The sequence below is a fragment of the Telmatherina bonti genome (genome assembly GCF_933228915.1).
Source record: "Telmatherina bonti genome assembly, chromosome: 10".
Taxonomy (NCBI): Eukaryota; Metazoa; Chordata; class Actinopteri; order Atheriniformes; family Telmatherinidae; genus Telmatherina; species Telmatherina bonti.
In genome coordinates this window covers 8433653-8455823 of record NC_136628.1, presented here as the reverse complement: position 1 = coordinate 8455823, position 22171 = coordinate 8433653, and the positions used below count along the sequence as shown (strand labels likewise).

The following is a 22171-nucleotide window of genomic DNA, read 5'->3' as shown; positions in this document are numbered from 1 at the left end:
TTGTAACCGTACCCAATGATACACTGTGAAACAACATTTCTAACATCTCTCAGCCAAGACACTGCGGTGTCGAGTGTACTAGCTTTTATGTACATTTTGTTTCATGTCCAAAATGTTGGTGTTTGCCCTACATGGACCCCAAGTGGGCGTGGGCCCCTGGGCCTGTTCCCATAATGCCCACTGGATAATCTGGCCAAGCTTTGAGACTGTACATCAAGTGGAAGGAGGAAAGTTTGATGTAAGTGAAAATCAGATCCACCATCCAAGATGAAACAATAAAGATGCTAGAATACCGTAGGGATAGAAAATTTGGACTCCACTCGTAAAAATTCATTTTAATGTGCAAAAAGAAGCCAACAAAAGATGGGAAAACTCCAAAAGACGTCAAATTACAAGATTAGAAAATTCTGATGACATGTAAAAAAAAAAAAAAAAAAAAAAAAAGTTTGATCTTTTTTCCATCATTTACACTTTAAAATTTACAGAAAACAAAAAGGTTGCATCTGTAAAAGTTTGGGCACCTTGCAGAGTTACGACATTGTACTCCCCCTTTGGCAAGTATCACAGCCAGTAAATGGTTTTTATAGCAAGAAAAGAGTCTTTCGATTCTTTTATACAAAAGTCTTCCAGATCCTTCAGATTTCTGGGTTGTTTGTGACGTGCTGCTCTTTTAAGGTCTAGACTGTCAGTTATGTTATGAGGCAGAAGTAAGTTTATACATGTGGCTTTTAAAGAAGAGTGCTCTCTGTTTGACCACTTTCTTTTGGAGGCCTGATCCATGAAATTGTGCTTTTGTAAACATCTAAATTGTTCACATCTTCCCCAGATTTAGGGACTTGACTTGACACAGCCCTTGTTATTTAGGAGTACAGACATTGTTTGGTTTGATTTCAAGCTGACAAACAAAATAAAAGCATCCTGGTGATGTCCAGTTCTAATTGTAAGGCTAATTGGTATAAAAATAAAGCTCAATTTATATGAGATAAGTGAAATAAAATAAATTACAGAACACATAAAGAGTGGAAATTTTAATTTTTCTTCATTCTGGACGAAAAGATGAGAAACTGATAAATGTTTTTGCAAATTTAGTTTTCAGGTACATCTTTCATCTGATTGGACATTTTAGAGGAAAACCAGTTAAACCAGAGATACAGCCGCTGGGGTGTTTGGGTTTTTTTTTTTGTTTGTTCTTGCTTAAAAAGATCATTCTCCACCCAAAGCTTCTCAGAAGTAAATATTTCCTCTGATACTGACTTTTTAAACTGTAGCTTTGACCAAACACCTGCTAAACTTTTACCTCGGATGTTTTCCGACCTTCCTGACTCCTGTATGACGGGATTATTTAACTGGTAAATTAATCTCCCAGTACAGTTTAAAGTAGTGGAAGCAGATCCATCCATCCAATCAGAATCCACTTTGAGCTGCAGAGGAAAAGTAACTGGAAAGTTGTGATCCTTTGTGGCCACTAGAGGGCAGCAAAAACACACTTCTTCTCACACAAGCTGGAATATCAGGATTTAAAGAGCAGAACTAAAGCGGTGTTTGGGTTCATCTTTTCAGCTCATTTACTGGATTTTATTCAGCTTAATGGTACGGTTTGATTAAAACCTGCATGTCCACAGATTCACTGTTCTCCTTCTGTAACAGAAAACAGAACAAAAAGACAAGAAGTAAACCATGGTGTTTGTTTCATTTAAACTATCTTTATTTCACATTTATTTGTACACAATAAATACAGATAAACATCCATTGGTGTGAAAAATCGTATGCTCTGCAGAGGTGAAGCTGTAAAACAGGAATTTTTTTCTACAGATTTTCAGGTTGGGATCTGATGTGTTTGAGGACCAGAAGCGAGTTAAAAGTCTTCTCTAATGGAAAAGTCTGACAACTTTCTTTTTTTTTTTCTTCTTCTTCCATTTTTTAATACATCAGGGTAAAAAGCAAACTTCAAAAATAAGTTTGATGTCTTTCAGATCTCAAGGAGATCAACAAGAACACAGCAACATGGCTGACAGATATCTCTTTCTCTGAACAAGCTCAACTATGGTTTAAAAGGTCTTAATACTAATAATTCTCTACTAATAAGAAGAAAAGAACGAAAAGCTGTGCTATTATTTGTACAGATATCCATCTCCAAGCTTTCTGTAAACTATCAACGTTTTAAAAACCATCTGATCAAGAAGTCAGATCAGAATCTCAAAGACACTACGTGGCTATGAAAGGCTAAATAACACAGGAGCTGATAAAAGAAAAATATTCATACCAATACAGCTGGTAAACAAACTTCAAACAACAACAATACTGGAAGGGAATAAAAAGACATGGAAAAGTGCTTCACTATGACAGTATAGGCTTTAAATCGGACAGCTGGCAGTTCCGGATGGTTTCCTCACACATGAAGGTGTTTAAACTGACTTCAGTGTAAACCGTCACCGAACCAAACGTTCCCACACTGGCTTCATTAGTCTCATAAAAAACTTCTAAATCTGCACGTTAAAACAGAAACAACGACAAAAAGTCAGACTGCGTGTACGCACGACGCCTCTCCCTTTGAATCCGCTGGAGGAAAGAAAGCGAACACGAAGAGTTGAAAAACAACGAGGAAAAACATCGTTTTGATCATTTCACCGACAAAAACAATCACAACTAGAAATTGCCACTTTTCCCTTGTTTGTGTAACGGCGTCGAGCGGAGAGGACCAGCCTCGCCCCTGCTGGCGTTCTGATGGAGCGTGGAGACGGACTTTTGGTTCAAGTCGCGTGGACAACATGCGAATGGCGTGTGGATGATGAGCAGACGATGTCAGACATGTGACGCCGATGACGTGCTGCTGAGCAGAAATCTGTTGCATAGAAGTGACCTGGTCGTCATGACGCCTCCAGATGGGATGTGAGCGACATCATCATTTAAGGAATCCCTACGAGCACATCATCAGTGCCGTACATCAATGTTTAGGAGCGTTAAAGGAGGAGTTCAACATTTTGGGAAAGAAGTTAAGAAGTTTTCTAGAAGGGGGCGATCGGCTTCAACAGATGCAGGATCACAATCATCGATCATCACCGTGACGGATCAATACTTCTGTTTTCTGAACATTTAGACACATGAAGCAGATCAGACTGAAATCCAACGCGGACGTGTTTTATTACCAGCGGGAAAATCAGATAAAAAAATCAAACATTAGAAAAATGTTGTAGCGGTGAGGCGATACAGTAGAGATGAAATCTCCTTCCATCATTTAGGTTTTCTTTGTTTTTTTTCCCATTTCTGTATAAAAAGCGATTTAAAATCTCCCTAAAAATCAATTTTTTTCAGCTATTTATATGTATTTATTAACATTTGTTCTGATTTTTGTCTCTATGTTATGAAATTTAGGTTGTTTTTCTTATAAAAACAACTAACAAAATTAAAATTTGATATAAAATATTAGGGGTGGAAAAATCGAATTGAAAAATTTAAAATCTGGATTTTTTTTTTGCTTCACAATTTTTAAAATAGATTCTTTTGTGAAAAAAAAGGATTTTTTTTTAAATAAATAAAAATAATACATTATAAAATGGTCTTTTTTATTGTTTTTATTGATCTTTTTACTCGTCTTCTTGGGCATTATAGCAGCAGAATGATGGTCTGGATACTGTGTTGTTTCTTCCTCATTGAAATCAATAAAAATGATGAAAAAAAAAAAGTTTTATACATTTTTTTTGTTATTAATCTACAAAAATCAGCAAAATTGAAGAATAGTGAGAATCTCAATTTAAAACGAATGGGCACCCAATCAAACCGGGACAAAAGCACTTCGTCACAGCCCTATTTATTACTCTGCCCAGACATCATGTGCACATCAGCTCCAGATTTTAGGCTCAACGGCAGAAATAAAAATGATCGACGGGAATGTGAGGTCTAAATGTTTAAAAAAAGTAAAGAAGAATTTTTTTTAAAGTGACTATTATTGAATTATTAGTTATTTCAGGCGATCCAGTAGAAATATTGTTTTTTTTGTTTGGCATCTGAGTGCAGCTCCATCCGCTCAGAGAGCATCGCTGAAGGTTTTTATACCTTCAGTTTGTTGTTTTTTTAGATGTGTGGACGTCAGACCTGGTCCGGGTTTTACTCTACAGGACCGGGACTTTGCTTTCCTGGTGTTTGTAGTAACGACATTAATGTTCTCTCTTCATAAATGATCTGGATTTATGGGTGTTCAATAATAAATGATCTGCTGCAGGAGGTTTTTCATCGTCTTCAGGCTGGTTTGGTGAATAAGAGCCTTTAAGTCACAGGTGTCAGACTCCAGTCCTCCAGGGCCGTAATACCCTGCAGGTTTTCATTGTCTCCTTGCTCCAACACACCTGGCCAACATTCGCAAATAGATTGACAAGACGCTGCTGGATCCATTTGATTTGCATCAGCTGTGTTGGAGCAGGGAAACAAGAAAAACCTGCCGGATTTCGGCCCTGGAGGACTGAAGTCTGACCCCCCTGCTGTGGAGGGATGACGACCCGCAGCAGGTTATCCAGAAACAGTCCAACTAAAACAAAAATCTTCCTCAGCATCAAACCCTTCAGTCTGCACTGATGAGAAGGTCTTTGGAAAAATAAAAACAGTTTCAGTGATGATAATAATTATGATGATGATAAAAAAAAAGGATTGCTGGGAAACAGGACGTGACAGATTGTACAGTTTTCCAGCTTTCCCTCATAAAACACCTGATTCAGCTGTAAGTCAACGATTCTGCGACGCATTTTAACAGTTTAAAACTTTTTTTCTTTTTTTTTTTTTGCCGTTCACAGCTTTAATGCTATGCTAAGCTAATCACCTCCAGACAGTCAAAAGTAGAACAAATTTCCCAAAATGTTGAATTCAGTTCACTGTTATTGGGGTTTAACATCAGGATACTTTTGTTTACTGCATTCTTCTGCAGGTGGTCATCTAAAGTTAATCTCTTTGTTGGGAGTGGAAAAGATTCTCATCCAAACATTCGGACGCTGGTCTGGGCTCTGCAGTGGGAGAGAAACTCTTGGCAATGAAGTGAGAAATGGAACAAGAAAGGCACAGTTCCTCTCCACAGCGCACCAACCCCGTGGGGTCAGCGTACGGCCTCTCCGGGCGTTTCCTCGGGTTTCCTTTGGGAGTGCGTCTTCAAGTCCCGGCTGGTTCGAACCGCGTTTCAGACCAGAGTGATCTCCACCTCTTCCCGCCGCTTCACCTGTCCACGAGGATGCTGCTTCGGAGGCGGAGGAGCAGCTCGTACCTGCAAAAATACGTCAAGTTTACAAAGGAACAAAAAAAGGTCTAAATCAGGACATCAAACATAAGGCCCGTGGGCCAGAAGCGGCCGCTAGGTGGTCCAATGGGGTCCGCAATGTGAAAAAGACAAAACACATGAACTGTGTAAATATGTAAAATAAATAACATAATAGAAAAAAAATAAAATAAAATGAACAAATATATATAAAAATGCATATAAAAGATAATCTAGGTCATAAAACTAGACATAATTTCTATCCTTATTGTAATGTTAAACTTATAAGACAAATTGAATGTAAAGAATTTGTAAACAAAATAATCCTAAATAAAAAATACAACTAATCAAATTTATATATATATATATATATATATATATATATATATATATATATATATATATGTCAATTTAAAATTCAAAACAATTTTTTAAATAATTAGAGGATTTGTAATCATCTGCATTGATTGCATATCAATATTTTTTATTTAAACAGAGTTTAATGGAAAACTGAATGAAATATTAGTCACAGATTTTACTTTTTTTTTTTACTTAGGCTCTATTAATGTCTGGAAAATACATATAAGTTCAATTCCGTTCAAAACAATAGAAAAAAATAGATTCTCTGGCCACAACTAAACAGACCTAAAAGTAAAAAGTGCTTCTTTTTAACGGAGGTGTGCATCAGCATAATGGGTGGAACAGGAAATTGTACACGATGTGTACAATTGTTCTGCGATGTGTTTTTACACACGTTGATTTTTCTGTGATCAATTTATCCTAATTAACGTGTTACAGCCCCAGTCCTGATAAAAATATTTTATTGAAATATGTATTAAAATGAATGTTTATATATTTATGGATGAAAAATCTTCAAATTAAAACTGATAACTAAAAACGATTAAGAGAAAATATGTGAATAAATAAAAGATAAATGATAAATTGAGGTTAAACATTGTTTGCTGAGTTTTTTCATGACTTTTTTTTTTTTTTAAAGGGATCATTTATTAAATGGAAATAACGTTCAGTTACTAAATTCCTCTGAAGCAAGGGAAAATGCTTAATTATCGTTATTATAACTATAATATTTATTATAATTTTACTAGTCTGGTGTGCATGAGATCAACCTGAGCTGTTTGCAGACCCTGAACACATCGCTGTTCTAAACCAACACAAAGCTGCATCATCATCTTAAAACTGAAACTGGTTTGGGACTCACAGGTCGGATGGTGCCGGCGCTGCTCTCCGGGTATTTGGGAGGTTGAGGGGATCCTTGAGCCGGGTCTGGACACACAGACACACACACACACACACACACACACATCAGAAAGAGTTTTTCTACAGCGTCATGCATCTTGTCTGCAGTTCGTACTGTTGTAGGGACTCTTCTGTGGAGCTGGCGGCGGCCTGTGGTGTCCGTTGTGATAGGAGGGTGGTCGGCCAATGGGAGAGGCGGTGGCGCTGCAGGGACTCGACGCAGGAGAGGAGACAGTGGGGGTCTGAAGGGGGCTGCTGTGGAGAGGGCCCGGCTGGAAGGGGCTGCAGGGGGAGCGATCGGACTGGGCCAACGTGGAGGGAGAGGCCTTGAACAGAAGCAGCAGAAGACGCGTCAGCTCGCTGTGTCTCGTCAGGTCTAACACACTGATCTGATGTGAAACTGGAGGCAAAAAACTGCATATATGAGCAAATATTAGGGGTGGGAAAATCGAATCAAACAATAGAAAATCGGAAGTTTTTGCTTCACAATTTTAAAATTGATTAAAAAAATAAATAAAAAAGAATTCAAAGAAATTAGAAATAATCCATTATAAAATTTTAGTCATTTTTATTGTTTTTATTGATATTTTTCCTTGTCTTCCTATTGTAGCAGCAGAATGATGGTCTGGCTACTGGGTTGTTTTTTTCTGAATTGAAATCAAGAACAATGTGACCAAAAAAAAAAAAAAGTTTTTTTCATTTTTTTGTTTTTAATCTACAAAAATCAGCAAAACCGAAAAATTGAGAGTAGCAATTTAAATCAAATCGGCACCCAAAAAATTGGAATCGAATCGAATCGGGACGAAAGCATATCGTCACAGCCCTAACAGATATGTTTTTCATAGCTTTTCCTTTTTTAAACTGAAAATTTTGCTTATTTAAAGCTGGATTTCTTATAAAAACAGAAACTGGCTGCAGGAAGTCTGTCAGTAAGTAAGTAAGTAAGTAAATTTTATTTATATAGCACCTTTCACAGACAGAAGTCACAAAGTGCTTCACAAAAAAGCAAAATACAGAAATAAAATACATATAAAAAGATACAACAAATACACTGTATATAAAAATAGACACAGAAACTGCTGGTCATAACACCCCTAATCTACACAGCTGGGTATGCCTGCCGAAACAAGAAGGTTTTAAGATTGCACTTAAACACATCAACAGACTCAAGCAAACGTAGGGAGGGTGGAAGATCATTCCAGAGCCTCAGCGCAACAACCTGAAAAGATCGGTCTCCTCGGGTCCTAAAACGAGAACGAGGGACCATGAGTAAGTTTTGATCCAACAATCTCAACCTCCGCATGGGGGTATATAGACACAACAAGTCTCTTAAGTAGGAAGGGGCCTGGCCATGCAAGGCTCTAAAAGTGAGCACCAGGATTTTGAAATTCACACGAAAAGAGACAGGGAGCCAATGGAGAGTTTTCAGAATTGGCGTGATATGAGCCCTTCGGTTGCATCGAGTCAGCAACCGCGCAGCAGAATTTTGGACCTGCTGCAGACGAGACAACTCTTTTTTGTTTAGACAAGAAAACAAACCGTTACAATAGTCTAAACGAGAAGACACAAAGGCGTGGATAATCATCTCGAGCTCACCTTTGGATACCATTGTTCTAAGTTTAGAGATTTTCCTCAGCTGAAAGAAACAATTTCGAGTGAGCTGCTTTGAGTGATGCTGTAATGACATTTCCTTGTCAAAAATTACTCCAAGATTTCTGAGACTTGACTTACAAGACAAGCTGTGAACACTCAAATACTGTTTGATCCCTGGAATAGCTTCATCAGGGGCGATCACCAACACCTCAGTTTTTTCTGAATTAAGTTGAAGGGAATTTGCGCCGAGCCATTGTTTAATTTGCACTAGATAGTTCATTAAAGAGTTCAGTTTCTGAATCTCTGAAGCCTTAAAAGAACAGTACAGTTGAATGTCATCAGCAAATAAATGGTAGGAAACATCATCAAACTCCTGAATAATCCTTCCTAAAGGGAGGACATAGAGCAAAAACAAAATCGGACCCAAAACAGAGCCCTGTGGTACTCCACACAGAAGATCAGCAGAGTCAGATAGAATATGGTTAGCTGAGACACGAAAACTCCTGTCTGATAAATAAGATGAGAACCATGCTAGGACAGAGCCAGACAGGCCGACCAAGTCATGTAGTCTTGTTAGCAAAATCTGATGATCGACAGTATCAAATGCGGAGGAGAGATCTAACAAGGCAAGTACCGTGCATTTCCCAGAATCTGCAGACATCATAATGTCACTAGACACTTTCAGCAGTGCAGTTTCCGTTGAATGATGTTTGCGGAAACCAGACTGGAAAGTGTCAAAAATGTCATATTTTTGCAAGAAATGTAGCAGCTGCTCGGAGACCACCTTCTCTAAGATTTTAGACATGAATGGAAGTTTTGATATTGGTCGGTAATTCTTAGGATCTGCGGCATCCAGATTTGATTTTTTAAGTAGTGGTTCAACAATGGCATGTTTAAAAGCACTAGGAAAAACACCAGTGGTGAGTGACAGATTGATCACTTTAGTAACTCAGGGGCCAATGACATCAAACACTTTTAAAAAGAGTTTAGATGGCAGCACATCAGATGAACTAGAAGACGGCTTCATTTTGGTGACCAGAGCTGAAATTTCAACCTCCGTCACTGGTTTAAAAGAGGACCACTCCTGGAGAACAGGCTCATTAACAGGGTTACAACTACTGAGCACTGGAAGACTGTTCTTAATGTCCTGAATTTTGCTAAGAAACACTTAGCAAACAATAGGAGGACAAACAATAGAATTTATGGTGTCAAAAAGCACTTGAGGTTTCTTCTTATTTGAGATAATCAACTGCCGAAAGTAGTCAGATCTGGCAGTTTTTATCATTTCATTTAAAGACGACACCAGTTCCCGGAGGTGCAATCGATGGACCTCAAGTTTAGTGGACTTCCACAGACGTTCAGTTTTCCGACATAGCCGCTTCAAATTCCGAATACTGTCATTTATCCAAGGAGATGCAGATTTTTGAGACACCAGAGTAGATTTAACAGGCGCAACCAGATCTAAAATTTCTTCACAGTGATTGTTAAAACAATTTATAAAATTGTCAACATTGTCACATTCCAAAAACAGTTGTGGATCAAACATGGCCGAGAAACTACCTGCAGTATTCTCAGTGATAATGCGTCTCTGTGATCTGACCACAGAAGGCGCAGGCTCAGGTGCAGAGAGCAGATCACATAAAACACAACTATGATCGCTCACATGGACATCCTCCACACTAAGGTTGGCAACGTTAAGGCCAAGTGAAAACACTAAATCAAGGACATGACCTTTTTGATGTGTAGGGATGGAGACATGTTGCTCAAAATTAAAAGTTTCAGTCATTGTTAAAAGTTCCATTGCTTGGCAGGAAGTGCTGTCATCAACATGCAAATTAAAATCTCCCAGAATTAAAACATTTTCCAACTTTATAATTGAAGATAAAAGTCACTAAAATCATTTAAGAAGACAGCAGCAGGACCAGGAGGACGATAAACCAGCACACAATAAAACGAGTGTGAAGAGCCAATTTTCCACATCTGAGACTCAAAGGAAGAGTAGGTTTGAGAGTCCATCCCTTTGCAGGTGAAGATGTCTCTGAAAACCACAGCAAGACCTCCTCCTCGACGGGAGGGGCGGGGCCTCCCAAGAACAGAGCAACCATCAGGACAGAGTTCATTTAAATGAACGAACTCCCCTTCTCTTTGCCACGTCTCCGTAAAAAACAAGAAATCCATATTTTGCCTGGTAAAAAGATCGTTCAAGGCAAAAGACTTGTTAGCAATAGAACGTGCGTTCAGTAGACCAAGCCGAGTCAATGATGACGTCACAGACGACGTAGCCGGACGCAACGGGACAGGTCGGAGACACGACAGGCGATCACGTGATGTCCAGCTGATCTGGGAGCTCGCATGCAGGATGTCCAGTGTAAACACAGGACGACGTGATGGCTGTACATCCCAACGATCATAATTCCAGTAACGGACAGGCTCCAGATGACTGGCCAAAGAGCCACAGGAAGACAGCGGCGAGAACGCTCCGTCGCCACAGCAGACACCGCGGAGAGGGATCACACGCAAACACCTAATCCACGGAGGCGATCCCAGCCACACGTGAAGAATGTCTGCGCTTCACCTGGACGCCTGCCAGAGATCCTCGCTTCCTCGGTCTTCTCTTTTTCCCCAGAGCACGAGACAGCAACAGATACTCAGGTGAGTCGGGTGTGCAGACAAGAGGAGGAGGAAAAGTTTGACTGTACTTATCCCAGTCCAAGAAAAGAGCGTCCATAGACTCTTTTATGCGGAAAAGAGAGCCGCGATCGTAGCTCCGGATTGCAGATACATAGCCTCGAGATATATGGGATGATATGACCACATATACTGTGAAAATAAACAACAACAAACGGCATAAGAGCTGAGCAGTGGCGTGGCCAAGCACAGGCGCCATCTTATTGTCATGTCAAAAAAAAGACAGTACTGCAGTACTGGTTCTGACCCACTGCTGCAGAAACGTCTTCAGAACCCACAAAATCATTACAAACAGAATTTTACTTTTTCATCCATTTTCTCCCATTTATCCAAAGTCCGACTGCTGTTCAGGAGGGGGACAAAGATATCCTTCCCCCCAGCAACATTCCCAAGTCAAGAAAAATACAACCTCTCCACCGAATCAATGGTTTACTCCCAGTAGGACTCGTCAGGAAGTCCTGCAGAAGAATCCGATGCCTAAACCACCTCAGCCGAGTCTCCATAAGGTCTCTACTCCCTCCAGGTGTGTGAGCTCTTCATCTGATCTCTCTGACTGAGCTCAACCATCTCCTGGAGGATTTTCATTCCAGCCGTTTTATCCGTGACCAGATTCAGTTCCCATCAAACCTCATGATGGACAACTGGGACAAAGGCAAACCAGTACACAGAACGCTTTCCGCCCAGCATCCTTTTCACCACGACAGACTGGTGAAGTCCCGCTGACGAAGCCCCACTTCGTCTGTTCATCAACATCCTGAGATGCTGTGATGCCAAACCAGAGGAAGCTCCTCATCCTTTTCCCAGTAGAGAACCATGGCCTCCACTGGGAACCATGGATTCCTCCCAAACACTCCACATTCACACTCCACAAGTCACCAAACCAAACACCTTCCTCTTCCCCAATGCATCTTTCAGAGCGTGTCCTTGAATGGTGACGAGGAGAATCTTAACATGAACTGGGAACGATGGACTTAGTCCTGAGAATATACACAGAGTCGGTTTTGGTGCAGGTTTCAGTAAGCTGAATTTAACCGGGGGGGGGAGTAGGGTGACCAGATCTTCTCTCCCTAAATGTGAGACAGTGTGAGGTTCCACTCTGTCATGACAAAGATTTTAAAAAATAAACTTTCTGTTCTGCTCTTTGGTAATAAAATGACTAAGCAAACATAACAAATCTGTGATTATGAAACCTCCCTCTGAGTTGCACGTTGGATTTTTGTGCCATTTGCCGCCGTGTGACACGGAAAAATGACTTTGACAAAACCTCTCAGTCTCCTGGAACTGGTTTAACCCAGGAATTTATGCTTTCCCAGTCTGTGCTGTAACAACACTTTCTTTTCTTCTTCACTGCGGTCGTCTCCCTGTCCTCCATGATCAACCGGTGTATTTATTTATTTCTTTTCCTTCGTGGCTGCATCCAAGATGTGCATTGAGTCCCGCCGCCTAGTTTGATTGACATGAGTGTAACTCAAATCAGCAGGCAGTGTGATGTGACAGCCGTCAAATCCTTTGCCACACACTTAGTAAAATCCAGTTTTGTTTGATTTTTTTTTTCCTTCTGAAAGTGAAGCCTGGTCGTAACAAAGCGACAGCGCCCCGTTTTGTGGGACGTGTGAAAAGTAACAGAAATGCGGGACTATCTCGCACAAAGCGTGACATCTGGCCAATCTAGGTAGAAGTAGCTGCAAACTGGGTCGTTTCCTCCCTGCAGGTATCACCGGATGTTTCATCACTACGTACGAACACCGGTAGCTTTCTGATCCTCCATTTTAGTTGCTGTAAACGGTGAAACATCGCGAAATCCAAACTGGGCGCCCGAGATTCCGGGTTTAAAGATCGCTGCCGTCCCACTTCCTTTTAGTTCGTATGAAAATTCTTTATAATTTGTGTCTATTAAGTTCCCAGTGTGAACTCTACTTGTAATTGTACGTTTTTAGGCATACAAGCTTTGCTTCGGCCTATTTTGTTTTTGTTTTACTTGATTGTTTTTTGGAAATGGACAAACTGATTGTGACCGATACGAACAAAACAAAACAGCACAGAACAGAACAGAACGAAATAAACTAACTAAACTGTTTGTATTGAAATTCTTTATAATTTGTGTCTGTTAAGTTTCCAGTGTGAACAGCAGTGAGTTTCTTCGTAAAAAATAGTTAGTTAGTTAGTTTAGTTTTTTTTTTTTTATTATCTGTCACAATCAGTTTGTCCATTTCCCAAAAACAATCAAGTAAAACAAAAACAAAATAGAGCAAAGCTTGTATGCCTAATAATGTACACTTACAAGTAGAGTTACCTTAAATTATACAAATAACAAAAGCAGATGCATTACATACACATTGTGTGACTTTTATAAAGAAAAATCATTTATAAAGTTGCATATCTCTCAAAAATGGCACCAATTTGTAGTTTTTTCATCATAATCATTGAAGTTGTCTGGTGTTGGTCCAAAACTGTGGAATGAGTTTCCCCTCCACATTAGACAAGTCTCCTCTATGTTCATTTTTAAAACTTATCTTAAAACCCATTTTTATTCCTTGGCCTTTAACCCAACGTAAGACAGTAGACCTCTTCAAATTTGACCTTTTTCATCAAACACATACAAACTGATATTATTCCCATTCTCCAAGGTCTAAATAAACTAAATATATAATTTACTTTGATCTTGGACCTTGGCTATGCCTGCCTGAGCCATGTTTTGCACTGTTTTTGACGTTTTTCAAAAACAATGCAAAATTTGGGACATTATGTCCTTGTTTTCATTGTAGCTTCCCAGAGGCTGATGCTGTAGCACTGAAAGTTGAACCAAATGAAAGCTAATAAAATGTTCTTGCATATGGTTGTAAACACATTAACAACTGTGTAAATTTGAACTAATTTTATTTAGGTGTCAGCAAGAGTAGTGAGCCAGTCACATTTCACTCCAAGAGCATCAAACAGAAAGTGAGACTGTGGGCCTACCAGGTCTACCAGGTCTGTAGCTGTGTTGAGGACAGGAGGTCCTCAACAGGAGGTTCATAAGCCAGAGGTGATGGATAGCTGCGTCAGCAGATAGCTGCATCAGATGTGATGGTTACACAGTGGCTGGTGGAGAATAGCTTTCATTTGGTACAACTTTCAGCATGAAAGCCTCTGGAAAGCTGTAACTCTAAGGTGTTTCTGACACCTGAGCTTCTCCTTCTCCAGATTTGGTCATGCCGTGATGTGAACTGAACAAGGTGAATGGCACCAGTTTCTGGGTCATATCAGCTACCATTTTCTGGAGAACCAACTCATAGTCATGCTGCTTGTATTGTATTGCAGCATTCATTCATTTTCTGAATCCATGTAAGGGTCCCAGTCCCATGTCACCAGTCTATCACAGATCCAACACAAACAATTCACAATGTAGAGTAATTGGTGGGAGGAAGCCACAATGTTCTTCATAAGCTGGAGGTCATGGATAGCTGTGTCAGCAGATAGCTGCATCAGATGTGATGGTTACACAGTGGCTGGTGGAGAATATCTTTCATTTGGTACAACTTTCAATGCAGTAGCATCAGCCTCTGGGAAGCTACAATGAAAACAAGGACATAATGTCCCAAATTTTGCATTGTTTTTGAAAAACATCAACAATAAAACTACATCGCTCATGAGGCAGGTATAGCCAAGGTCCAGGACCAAAATCAGTTTGCATATGTTTGATGAAAAAGGTCAAATTTGAAGAGGTCTAGTAAGACAGTTTCCAGTCAGTGTGCTTTAGTTTATTTTTATTATTGGTTTTTACTAACTATTTATTCAGTACGTTTTATTGTTTTAATTCCTTGTATGACCTTTTGTTTTATTTTGTTTTTATTTTGGCCGACTGTGTACAGCATTTTGTTTCAACTCTGGTTGTTTTAAAGGGCATCATAAATAAAGTTGAGTTGAAAGTTGAGGTGTTGCCATGGTGACATTTTTACTATGGGTTTGTGATTTTCTTCTTTTATTTTTTTATTTTCTTTTGCTGACGGATTGGCTGTTTTATTCATTCCTGCCCAGTTGGTGCAACTGGAACACCAACGTCACCGACTCTTTAACCACTCCCCCCAAAAGATACCGTGTACCTGTGTACTGCCATGTCTTTGTCCCTCTCCGTTCTCGCCAACTCCAGCGAGATCCTCCACCAGAACTGCAGGAAAGACACCGACCACGCCGTTAAACTCGCCCTCCCAGAAGCCGTCGTCCTCGTGGGTTTCTCGGCTCAGGATACGGATGATTGCGCCTTCAGGGAACGACAGCTCATCTTCCGTTTGTCCCGCGTAGTCGTACAAGGCCTTTGCAAATGACACTGCAATAACAGAAAAAAGGTAAGAACTAAAAACAAATATGGAAACAGAAAACGGTTCCTCTGCTGGAGGCATTTCTCACCACTGGAGTCGCCGTTGACGGAGCCAGTCGGGGGTTCAGACTCCGGTTCGGTGGAGTTGTTGGAGGAATGGGATCGGGCGTCCAGCGCGGCCAGAGACTGGAGCATGCTCAGTAGGCTGTTGGAGGAAGGCAGCTGCAGGTACTTCTCTGGGACGTACCCCACCTGCCCACTGCGGTTTCTGGCCTGGAAGAGCAGAAAGCAAGCGGAGACGGTGATGGCTGCTGGAATTGTCCTGCTGGGAGGCAGCAGATACACAGAAAGTCACAGCTATCTATCAGAGCTTCTATCAATTACTGAGAGGAAATACCTTAACCCAGTCCTCCATGTCCCCATCATCAATAACCTCCAGGATCTCCTGCTCCTCGATGGTCAGTTCATCCGGCTGAGATGCCTGGAAACAGTTTTTAAAAACATGTTTGGATGAGACTGAAGTGAAAGAAGAGAAACACTCTGCACCTCCAAAGTAAAAGTCTCCACCCGGATTTAACAGAGCAGAAACGTAAAATGATGGATGAATATTACATGTGTGATGCTGTTTCAGCTGCAACAAGTTATTTAACTCTAAATAATCCAATCCACTTTATTTATAAAGCACACTTTAAAAACAATGTCGCAAAAGTGTTGCACAATGTTGAATATCACAAACAATGTTGTTAAAATAATAACAGGTGAAACAATTATAAAATAAATAAATACCCAATGAAATAACTAAAAAGAAAAAGAAAACAAAAGACAGAGAGGCAGCTTGTTATTTAAACAAGACACGTCCTGTGTTCATGGAAAAGAGTTAAATCTGTGTCAGAAAGGTCAAGAGAAGATTCAAGCAAAGAAAACATTAAAGGAGATGCAGAAACTACTAAGACTGGATTATTAACTCTGGAAGAAACGTGAGGAGCCATCATCTTTCTGGGAAGAAGAAAAACAAAACCAGGCATCAAAGAAACGTTTGGTCAAATCAGATGGAAGAAAAACAGCAGGAGAACTCAGGACTGTGTTTGATATTAACGTAAAAACATCTCCGCATGAACAATGTGAAGGAACTCAAGCAGCTGAACAGGAACCAGAAGAAAACCACTAATCAAAAAGGAGAACTGGAGACAAAGGCTTCATTCTGCATAACGACTGGACTCTGGAGCTGGAAGGAGGTCATGTGGTCTGAAGAGCCCAGACGTACCCTGTTCCAGAGAGATGGAGCGTCAGGGTATCATGCCAGGTGTCTACTGTTGAGCCTGTGGTGGAAGTCTGTGATCTGGGGTTGCTACAGTCTAGGTTCAGGTCTAGGTTCAGCAACATCATGTGTCCAGAGAATGAGGTCAGCCGACCATCTGAATTAGCAGGTTATTCCATATGACACGGCCATTTACCAAGAGGACAACACCAGGATTCATGGTGTTAGAGTGGTGAGAGTGTTTCAGGGAACTGGAGACATTTTCACACATAGACTGGCCACCACAGAGTCCAGACCAAGCGGAAACCTCTAGCTGTAAAAAGTGAAGCCTATGCAGAAGTGCATAAAACTGCAGTTCCCCCTTCATCCACTAGGGGCTCCAAAACAGAGCAAATCCCCATAGACTCCCATGTTAAAAAGACCAACTTCACAGCAGAAACAAACATGTTTACAGCCTGGTTCAAAAATCCATTTTAGGTTTAATAGGTGTGGTTTACGCCCTGCGATGGACTGGCGAGCTGTCCAGGGTGTACCCTGCCTGTTGCCCAAAGCCAGCTGGGATAGGCTCCAGCTTCCCCGCGACCCTGAATTGGACTAAGCGGTTTGGAAAATGAATGAATGAATGAATGAAGGTCAGGTTTACCTTCATGACAACTGTGGGGGGAGTGAATTCTTTTCTAACTCGCCCGTTTAAAAGTAATTTAATCTCAAAGTTCGGCATATTTAGGGGTGTGTCCTTTTGATTGACAGGTACCCGATCTCTCGCTTCAAGAAAGAAGAACGTAGAACGTGGTAGTGCCGGCTCACAATGGTTTTGCTCTGGGCGGGTCCTGGGACCTGTGAGGTGCTTGCTCTCCGTGCGGCCCGTGCTTCGGCGTCCGGAGCCCGCCGGGCCGACTTGCCGACTTGCCGTCGCCCTGTGCTACCCGGTGCCCCGGCCTCGTCGCACTGGGTGGCGCCTGCCAGGATGCTTCCTCTGCTCTGGGCTCGGGGGACGGCGGCTCTCTCTGCTTTGCCTGCCCGGGCTCTGTGCGTGGTGGGCTTGCTGGGCCCTGGGGGCCTTGGGCTCCTCCCCAACACCTCGGGTCGTGGTCGCGTTCCCCTACAAGCACTCAGCTGATCTTTGATTGCATGATCACAGGTTAAACACTCACACGTGCACGCCCACAAAGCGCTCATCTTCCCATCTGCTTGCGACTAAATGTTGCTGATGACTCTCTGTAGGTGTGTTTGATCACGGTTGGTATTCTAGTTGTTATTTTATTTATTTATTTTTTTGAATATTGTCATTATTCTACTTATATCTTCTTGTATTGCAGTACTGTAGTAGTTTCTATTGTTTTGCGAATACTGTGACTTTATCAGCTTAAACATGCCTTCTTTTCTCTCCCTTCAACTTCTTTTTTTTCCTCATCCCCTGCCAGGTTTAGCACGGCCATATCAAGACTGATGATGATTACTACAAAAAAAAAAAAAAAATCAGATTATCAAGGGCAGCTATATATGTCTCCCCTGACAGAGCAAATCTGTCTGGCAAAAATACGGCACACAGATTGCTGTTCTGTATGCTGAGATGCTGGACAGGACAGGTTAAAGAAAAACTGACTGACAGGTACCCGATCTCCCGCTTCAAGTAAGAAGAACGTAGAACAACCTCGGTTTTTAGCCGGTCAACAATGTGACTTAGCTTTAGCCTGCTTACCTCCGTTAGCTGGTTAGCTCCTGTTATCTCGGGGTTAGCTCTTAGCTACAGAAAGCTCGAAGTTCACTCGATGTCAATCATCCACCATGACACTCACAGCCCATCTCTCAGCTCCACATCTTTGCCCATATTTGTACTGTCCAGGCGAGATGGCGCATGACCCTGCCAAGATGGCGATGGTAGGAACCGCCCACCGAGCTTCATTTCAGCTCTTCAGAAACCTACGGGTGACGGCCTTCTAGGGTCCAGACCTGAACCCCATTGAGAATCTTTGGGATGTGATGGAGACAACTTTGTGTCGTGATTGGATTCATCATCGTCGATACAAGATCAGTTGGTCACTTTCTGAACTGCTTCGTCTGATTAAAGGTCGTGGAGAAGCTGGAGCCTATCTCTAATACAAGATCTGAAAAGCTAAAGGAGGTTGACGTGACTTTTCCTTTTCTTTTCGAACAGACAGTTCAGCTCTGTAACTTGTCGTATTTACGTATTGACTGTCCCGAGCTGTAAACGTAAAGCTGCCTTACCTTGTAGGAGTAAAGCACTTTGCAGGTGAGCGGATAATTTTTCAAGGTGCTTGAGGGGCTGGAGCTGCTGTCATCCAACACTTCACCGCTGTCCTCCATCTCCTCTTCATCCTCTCGCTCTAAATCCGCTGTTCCCTACAGAAACAAGAGGGCAGGCGTTACTCCATCAGAGCGGAGATCAGACTCGTGCTGCAGCAGATTTAGGATCTTACAGAGAGAGACGGATCGTTGGTGCCGAGGTTGTTCCAGCGTTCGTTCTCCAGCTCCTCCATCACCTGGTTCATGGCGCTCTTCAGCCACGTTTCCACGGCAACTCCTGCCTGCCGGAGCAGGTCCAGACGGGCCTCTGCTTTTACTTTGACCGTCTGCAGTTAGAAAGAAGCACAAAAAACTCACATGTGTAGACACGATTTACTGTCCTTACAGCACATCGATGAGGATAAAAACAGCTCCTCCACCGTATGTACAATCACAATCAAAGACTCATGAGGCGGGCTCTAGCTGTTCAGGAATTCCAGCTGGAGATAAAACATAAAAGGGGTGCTACCAACTTTGTGGCCGATCATGAAACCATGGGGAAAAAGGGAATTCAGTGAGTATTTGTACATTTTTGCATATTTTGTCTTATATAATAATAATAATTATATATATAGTTATATACAATATTATAATAATCTATATAATAATATATTATATAGATATAGATTATTATAATAATCTCATATAATAATAATATAATATCAAATATATGTATAATATTTGGTGTGACCCAAACCCTAACAAGGGGTTTGTGTCTTAAGGGGGGGGGAGTGTTACGTCCCATTACTTGTGATGCAAAACTAACTGTGTGATCTCCACTAGACCATTGGTTGACTGCCTTGTTTCCACCCTACAACTGGCTGCACTGCTCCTTCTAGGATTCGCTCCCTCATCATCATCATCATCATCATCATCTTCAGCTCGTCAGCCCTATTTAAGAAGCAGGCTGGCAATCATTCAGGGCAGCAGAGTGTTGATGGCTCAGTTTGCCTCACTTTGCCTTGGTCAGCCTGGAACGTGGTTTTGTGGTGTAGTAGGGATATTTGTACTTTGTATCTTTGTTTGTGAGCCCAGTAGGGGTGTTCTGTAAACTGTCTTAAATAACAGTGGTTTTGTTGTGAATAGTTTGTCACCCTTTTTGTTGTTCAGGGTGTGACCTGAAACCTGTTACAATTTTTTTGTTGGTTCTTTATTCCTGCCTGTTTGTCACGGGCAACAACATTCATGCCCGCAAATAAACACCTTTTTATTTAAAAAGGACTTATTTGTGGGGTTTAATGCTTACAAACCTCTCCCCCTTTTCACTGGTGAGCTGGGGGTTTGTAATGTAATCAAAACTAACAAGATTTAATATTTCCTGTCACGCGTTTGTCCAATCAAACTGTTGTTTGCTGGGTTTCAAACTGATGGAGAAAAACAAGAAACATCTTAATATGCAGAAAAGACACCAGGAGTTCAGTCAGATTATCTTATAAATAAACTTACTTCATTTGTTTTAACAGCAACAATAATACAACCTGATGTTTATATATATAAAAAAAAAGATGATTGTACTAAAAAAAAGAAATTTAAAAAAATAAAAGGCCCGAATGAGATGTTTAAAAGCAAGTTAGTTTTGCAGTAATGGCCAAAATAATGGAGCTGTGTTTCATTTGGTTCTGATCTGGTTCTGATCTGGTTCTGATCTGGTTCCGATCACACTTTTATCTGACTCTGATCTGGTTCTGATCTGGTTCTGATCACACTTTTATCTGACTCTGATCTGGTTCTGATCTGGTTCCGATCACACTTTTATCTGACTCTGATCTGGTTCTGATCACACTTTTATTCAACTCTGATCTGGTTCTGATCTGGTTCTGATCACACTTTTATCCGACTCCGATCTGGTTCTGATCTGGTTCTGATCACACTTTTATCCGACTCCGATCTGGTTCTGATCTGGTTCTGATCACACTTTTATCCGACTCCGATCTGGTTCTGATCACACTTTTATCCGACTCCGATCTGGTTCTGATCACACTTTTATCCGACTCTGATCTGGTTCCGATCACACTTTTATCCGACTCTGATCTGGTTCCGATCACACTTTTATCCGACTCTGATCTGGTTCCGATCACACTTTTATCCGACTCTGATCTGGTTCCGATCACACTTTTATCCGACTCTGATCTGGTTCCGATCACACTTTTATCCGACTCTGATCTGGTTCTGATCACACTTTTATCCGACTCTGATCTGGTTCCGATCACACTTTTATCCGACTCCGATCTGGTTCTGATCACACTTTTATCCGACTCTGATCTGGTTCTGATCACACTTTTATCCGAATCTGATCTGGTTCTGATCACACTTTTATCCGAATCCGATCTGGTTCTGATCACACTTTTATCCGACTCTGATCTGGTTCTGATCACACTTTTACCTGACTCTGATCTGGTTCTGATCTGGTTCTGATCACACTTTTACCTGACTCTGATCTGGTTCTGATCTGGTTCTGATCACACTTTTATTCGACTCTGATCTGGTTCTGATCACACTTTTATTCGACTCTGATCTGGTTCTGATCACACTTTTATCCGACTCTGATCTGGTTCTGATCTGGTTCTGATCACACTTTTATTCGACTCTGATCTGGTTCTGATCTGGTTCTGATCACACTTTTATCCGACTCTGATCTGGTTCTGATCTGGTTCTGATCACACTTTTATCCGACTCTGATCTGGTTCTGATCTGGCTCTGATCACACTTTTATCCGACTCTGATCTGGTTCTGATCTGGTTCCGATCACACTTTTATCCGACTCTGATCTGGTTCTGATCTGGTTCTGACCACACTTTTATTCGACTCTGATCTGGTTCTGATCTGGTTCTGATCACACTTTTATCCGACTCTGATCTGGTTCTGATCACACTTTTATCCGACTCTGATCTGGTTCTGATCTGGTTCTGATCACACTTTTATCCGACTCTGATCTGGTTCTGATCTGGTTCTGATCACACTTTTATCCGACTCTGATCTGGTTCTGATCTGGTTCTGATCACACTTTTATCCGACTCTGATCTGGTTCTGATCTGGCTCTGATCACACTTTTATCCGACTCTGATCTGGTTCTGATCTGGTTCCGATCACACTTTTATCCGACTCTGATCTGGTTCTGATCTGGTTCTGATCACACTTTTATCCGACTCTGATCTGGTTCTGATCTGGTTCCGATCACACTTTTATCCGACTCTGATCTGGTTCTGATCACACTTTTATTCGACTCTGATCTGGTTCTGATCTGGTTCTGATCACACTTTTATCCGACTCTGATCTGGTTCTGATCACACTTTTATCCGACTCTGATCTGGTTCTGATCACACTTTTATCCAACTCTGATCTGGTTCTGATCACACTTTTATCCGACTCTGATCTGGTTCTGATCACACTTTTATCCGACTCTGATCTGGTTCCGATCACACTTTTATTCGACTCTGATCTGGTTCTGATCTGGTTCTGATCACACTTTTATCCGACTCTGATCTGGTTCCGATCACACTTTTATCCGACTCTGATCTGGTTCTGATCTGGTTCC

The 22171-nt window shown here is 41.3% G+C and overlaps 1 protein-coding gene across 1 annotated transcript in view; it reads right to left on the bottom strand.

Moving 5' to 3' along the window:
• Positions 1 to 1757: 1757 nt before the first annotated feature.
• The window catches only part of LOC306761820 (F-BAR and double SH3 domains protein 2-like), a 69665-nt gene continuing 49251 nt past the window's right edge, over positions 1758 to 22171 (bottom strand). Inside the window, exons 13-20 of the mRNA XM_079248116.1 lie at positions 18771 to 18923; positions 18559 to 18693; positions 15469 to 15552; positions 15161 to 15344; positions 14857 to 15080; positions 6609 to 6819; positions 6456 to 6520; positions 1758 to 5245 (exon numbers count right to left, since the gene is read on the bottom strand). Coding sequence (XP_079104242.1) covers positions 5162 to 5245; positions 6456 to 6520; positions 6609 to 6819; positions 14857 to 15080; positions 15161 to 15344; positions 15469 to 15552; positions 18559 to 18693; positions 18771 to 18923 — 1140 coding nt within the window. The 3' untranslated portion in view covers positions 1758 to 5161. The remainder of the gene's footprint in view (positions 5246 to 6455; positions 6521 to 6608; positions 6820 to 14856; positions 15081 to 15160; positions 15345 to 15468; positions 15553 to 18558; positions 18694 to 18770; positions 18924 to 22171) is intronic.